The sequence below is a fragment of the Diabrotica undecimpunctata genome, chromosome 5 (genome assembly GCF_040954645.1).
Source record: "Diabrotica undecimpunctata isolate CICGRU chromosome 5, icDiaUnde3, whole genome shotgun sequence".
Classification (NCBI taxonomy): domain Eukaryota; kingdom Metazoa; phylum Arthropoda; class Insecta; order Coleoptera; family Chrysomelidae; genus Diabrotica; species Diabrotica undecimpunctata.
In genome coordinates this window covers 59,793,856-59,799,656 of record NC_092807.1, presented here as the reverse complement: position 1 = coordinate 59,799,656, position 5,801 = coordinate 59,793,856, and the positions used below count along the sequence as shown (strand labels likewise).

Genomic DNA, 5,801 nt, shown 5'->3' with positions numbered 1-5,801 from the left:
TTTCTATCAATATTTTAAGGGTGTGAAGGTGGTCGGTTGTACTGTACCCCTTTTTAAGTCCTGCCTGTTCAACTGGTTGGTATGCATCAAATTTGTTTTGTCTAGTCTAGGTGTGATCACCTTAGTGAAAGTTTTATAAATTTGTGGCAAGAGAAATATTGGTCTATAGTTAGCTAATTTAGATCTATTTCCTTTCTTATATATCAGAATTGTATTTGCTTGTTCCACTCTTGTGGTATTTGTCCTTCAAACAAACATTTATTGAAAAGTATCTTTAGGTACTCTTTTATCTTTTCCTCACCTTCTTTTAACATTTCAATTAGAATTTCATCGTCTTCCGGAGCCTTATTTCTTTTCATATCTCTAATTGCTTTTTCTATTTCGTCTCCGGTTATGGAGGGTAATATTTCAGAATTTACATTTATTATTTTCTTTTTCAGGTTTTGTTGAGTTGTATCAGGTGGACTGTTTTTAGAGCTGTAGAGGTCACTATAATATTCCCTTGTTATCTTAGATATTTGGGTTTTGCTTTTTTTTATTACACCTTGTTTATTTTCCATCTCTATGATTTTATTTCTTCCTAGGTGGGATTTAATAGATCTTAAGTTTCTGTTTTCTTCTATAATCTTCTCGATTCGTTCTTTCTGATGTCGTTTGAGTACTTGTTTTATATGTCTTCTTATTTTTGTATTAAGGGTTTTGTATTCAGTTGTATTTCTTTTATTTTCTTGTAGTAGGCTTCTCCGTTGTTGTAGCATGTCTAAAGATATGGCACTTAGTTTTGATTTTTTGTCTGATTTTGCTGGTGCTACTTCTAAGCTAGTCTTTAGAAGTTCTTCAGTGATGGCTTTGTTTAGTTGATCTAGATTTAGGTCTATTGGTTTTAGTTCTTCAGCTGTTCTTAATTTGTTTTGGTATTGTTCTTTATTCTCCTTTAATTTTTCTGGGTGGACTTTTATCTTAGAGTGCACATATTTTCTTCTATCTTTTTGTGTTTAATACTTATTTTAGCCCGTATCATTCTGTAATCACTACCAGTAGAGATTGAGTTTATTACTGTGACGTCTTTAAAAATGTTCTTTTTGTTTGTTAGTATGTAGTCAATTTCATTTTTAGTGTTCCCATCTGGCGACATCCACGTCCATTTCCTATGTGGTTTTTTCTCGAAGAAAGAGTTCATGGCAAATAATTTGTTGTTTTCTAGATAGTTAACCAATAGATCTCCTCTTTCATTTCTTACTTCATGTCCAAATTCTCCAATACAGTTTTTGTTTTCTTCTAGTTTTTTGCCCATTTTCGCATTGAAATCGCCCATTATAATCGTGTAGGTAGTGTTTCGATACGTCATGGACTCTGTGAGGTGTTCATAGAATTCTTCCATTTCTTCGTCTGTGTATGTAGATGTTGGCGCATAAATCTGAATTATTTTTAAAGTGACCTTTTCTCGATATTTATGATTAATAAAGCGATTCTTTCTGTTATTCCTACGTATTCCTCAATTTTATGAGCGTATTTTTTCGAAATCAGAAAACCAACTCCATCTAAACTTTCGTTTTCTCTACCTTTAAAATACAATATGTTTTCGGACTTTAGCGAGGTGCAGTTTTCACCTTTTTTTTACCTCCGATGAACACTATACATTTTATTTTTTATTTTCAGGCCAACCGACTCAATGTACGATTAAGTCATATTTTAAATAATTTAACGACAAGTAAGCGAACTCATGCATTCGTGCCTTATCCTTTCAGATTTTATAAATTTACTATTAATTTATTTTTATTATTCGAAAATTGAACAGAGTTATCAGAAGTTTTGAATTAGTATGGCCAACTTATCCAGGTTCCATTATTCTAATACATACTAAATAAACACCCTACATAAAGTTTTAATGTAAAAAAATCAGAAAATATTTGTTAAAATTATATAAAGTACAATTATCTTGTGATTAGTTTTATAGTAATGTTTTGTTATTTGTTTTTATATTTAGGTCTTTCACGTAAAGGATGCGTAAGTGTTTTTATCTTTTTTCATTAAATTTTTTGTATATTGTAGTAAACGTGTCAATTTTATTTTAACATTCCATACCTACTAACACTGCTTTAAAAAGTTTTCAACAATATGAAAGATAGTATGTATTTAAAAAACATATCCAATTTTACCAATCATATCTAATGTTTTGAGCTTCATGCCAGATTTGGAAGTTAGTGACAATTTTTTAAAGCAAAAACCAGATTTTCGTTGTAATAATAAAGCTGTAGTATATGTTTATCACATTTGTATTGTCGGGTCCATAACTAAAACACCAAAATCTTAAGAAACTTTTGCAATTTGTGCAAAACAAAGAATTTAACGTTGTATATATGTATCCTAATTGTCTACTAAGGGCTTGCTAGCATATGTTTAGGAAATTAAAAGTTGATATAAACATATTTAATTTACATGACTAAGAGGTTATAAAAAATTACTGGTACTTGTATAAAATATGGGAATTGGTGGTATTTAACACATGGTGGTTTCAGACTAATTCAGTTAAAACATATCTTACCATATTAACGTATGATCAATCAAAAACAAAACCAATTTAAATTTACATTTTTCTTGGATCTCATCCCTAAACGACGAGTGCCTAAAATTATTGAAAACTGTTTTCTATATTTGACCGCTTAGAACAATTTTCTTACAAACTTGTCTGTCCAGTCCGTCCAATTTACTGTTCTTGGTGACTTGTTGTAAAGTTAATTTATCTAAGTGTAACATTTATGTATTCAATAATTATATTTTCTTTTTATATTAGACGAAGTGTAACGTTCCAACATGAAACTAAACAATATTTAAAACTTAAAAACAGTTCAAAAAAGCTATACGGTAGCTCTCACCAGAATCACTTAAATTTGTCAGGAGCTGGGAAAAAATCGTAAGACACAATTTTGCAAAAGTAAATGTAAATAGCAGTGTATTAATCGGTATTAAAGAAAATACTTAAAAGTTTTAAATTAGTAGTATATGTTAAAATACTTTTAATTCTAGTTCTTCCTCACCTTAGAAATGATATGATGTGTTAATTTTTAAATACTGTTTATACCGTTTTTAATTTTTGCTGTAATTGTGACTTAACATGTAGCAAGCATTATAGTAGATATAAAGGCATACGAAATACATTTAATCAATTTGGGTCCACCTTGTTGTAATGTATATTAGTGTATAGAATAATATAGCATTTAAAATTGGAATCTATTTAAGAAGAAGGCGTTCCAAATGTACATGAATAATAAAAGGCGAGGTACAGCTTTAATAAAGGAGTCATTAGGTTTCGTATTATCAATATTCATTAGTAGAATTAATTAAGTTATTTGGAAGTTAAACTAACGGGAGTATTGCTTTGGTTCTAGTAGATAACATATAAAATAATAAAGAAAAATTTTTTTACCAAAGTATTTTAATTACTTGTTTTTGCAGTTTAAAGACGTGCAGTTATTTGAAAATAAGTATAATAATAATAATATTAAACACAATAATGATAATTCTTTTGTTTGTAATTATTTATATCAAACCTCAATAAAATTCAAGTAAAGTAAAAATAACTGCCAACAATTCAATGAAAGTAAATAAAAGATTATATTAGAGCACAAGGCAGACTTTTCTGTTGTTGAAAATAATAAATTAGAAAAATTGTCTCCGAAAAGTATAAATCATCATTCACGTATTTGCATATAACAATTAGTTATACAGCTATTAGTTCACATATCTGATTTGATTAAATCAGAACAGAAGATTGGCTTACTTCGGCTACAATATGCGTAATATGCGAAATAGTCTGGTCTAACGTCATTTGACCTATTTCGACTGCTGTGAATAAAATAAGATGGGTCAATGTGGTCGCCAATCATTAGAAGATAGGCACCTTTAGAAGAAGACATCTGTCACCAATTAAAACAGTTTTTTTCAACAATTTTTTCAACCATACTATAAAAATAAGGACAAGTAACTCAAATATGAATATATTATGAAAAAAATACTTCACGCTTGGAGGGAATAAAGCAAATAAATTGCGTTTATATATTGCTGTAAAAATAGTACCCTCGGACAAATAAGAAGATAGAGCTAATACAAAATCATTTAGAAGATATTATATTCTACATAATTGTAGTCCAGGATATGAAGTTGCTCAGAATTCTGGTTATATGCAGGGATTTGCATGAAAGTTTGACAGTAGGTAGGAAATAGCTCAAAGATCAAAATCGATGCTATGCCAATATGTGCTTTTCCTCTGACGGTGGTTACCACCCAAACTCAGGTGTGGAAAAATTTATCAAAAAAAAAACCATGGTAGTCGATAGAATGGTGAATTTACTGACAAAAATGTGTTTTAAAATTTTTTCGAGAAGTCAATATTTTTAAAGTTATTATTAACTGAAAGTTCACAAATTACACCTCAAAAAGGCATGTTTTTGGACGGTTTTTTTGAGAATAACTTAAAAGTTTGGGTTTTATCGGGAAACTTGTTTGGATATAAAATGAAGCTTACAAAACAAAGGTAATTGATTTTAAATATTACTGTAAACTTAATGTTACCAAAGTTATGGCTATTATTAAGTAGACTTTTATTCATCGAATACAAAAATCAAAACATATGATGTTAAATAACCGGAAAACGGTAAGTTTTTTATGAAAAAATTATAGAAACTTAAAAAAAAAACCCTTTAAAATGGCCACTAGTAAAAGTTATTTGCATTAAAATTAATGTAATCATCATCATCATTCTGGCTTTACAATTCTGCGTGAGTCCTAGCCTCATCAAGAATTTGTCTCCAGTCGTCCGTATCCATCGCCTTTCTTCTAGCGCGTATTTCCATATTTCTCATGTCTTCATCGATGTTATCAAGGAACCTTGTTTCTAAGTCTTCCTCTTCTTCTCAAACCAATGGGTCTATCAAGATTTTGATAGACCGATTTTATAGCTGGGTTATTTTGTTCCATCCGCATTACATGTCCTATCTACCTCAGACGTCCTATCTTAATATGTTTTACGATATCAGGTTCTTGGAATATTCTATAAAGTTCGGAGCTGTATCGTCTTTTCCACACTCCATTGTCATTCACTGCTCCATAAATTCGCCTTAGTACTATTCTTTCGAAACATCCTAATATGTTTTCATTATTTGTTGTTAAAGTCCAGGTCTCTGAACCGTATGTTAGTACTGGGCGTATTATTGTTTTGTAGGGTTTTATTTTTGTATTTCTCGATATAATTGTGGATTTAAGGAGGAGGTTAAGCCCAAAATAGCATCTCATGGCCATGCAAATTCTGCGGTTTATCTCTGCGCTACTATTATTTTCAGTGTTAAGGAGCGCTGCCAAGTATACAAATTCGATTTATTATATATTGAACTAGTGGTTGTGATTTGTGACATACGTATTACTTTTTCCAGAGCCAGATTAAACAGTATACAGGAGAGAGGGTCTCTATGGCGCAGCGCGTTATTAGAAGAGTTAGTTTTGTTAAATTTACCAACTGATTTGGTATATTCCTAGCTCTTTCATTGCTTTAAACGTTTCTTTTCTATTCACAGAGTCATAAGCTGCTTTGTACTCTATAACTATGAGATGAGTATCAATGCCATATTCCAGTGTTTTTTCCAAAATTTGTTTCAGGATTGCAATCTGATGAATTGTTGATTTACCACCTCTAAAACCAGCCTGGTGTTTTCCTACTATCCGTTCTGCATATGGTGTCATACGATGACATAGTACTGTGGAAAATGTTTTATACGCTGCATTTAGAAGCGTAATTTCTCTGTGGT

General features: G+C 30.5%; 1 protein-coding gene across 1 annotated transcript; it reads right to left on the bottom strand.

The window, feature by feature from the left end:
* Positions 1 to 203: 203 nt before the first annotated feature.
* On the bottom strand, positions 204 to 560 carry LOC140442213 (uncharacterized). Its single transcript, XM_072533291.1, has one exon. It carries the CDS (start codon positions 558 to 560, stop codon positions 204 to 206), a length of 357 nt encoding a protein of 118 aa, XP_072389392.1.
* Between the last annotated feature and the right edge of the window lie 5,241 nt (positions 561 to 5,801).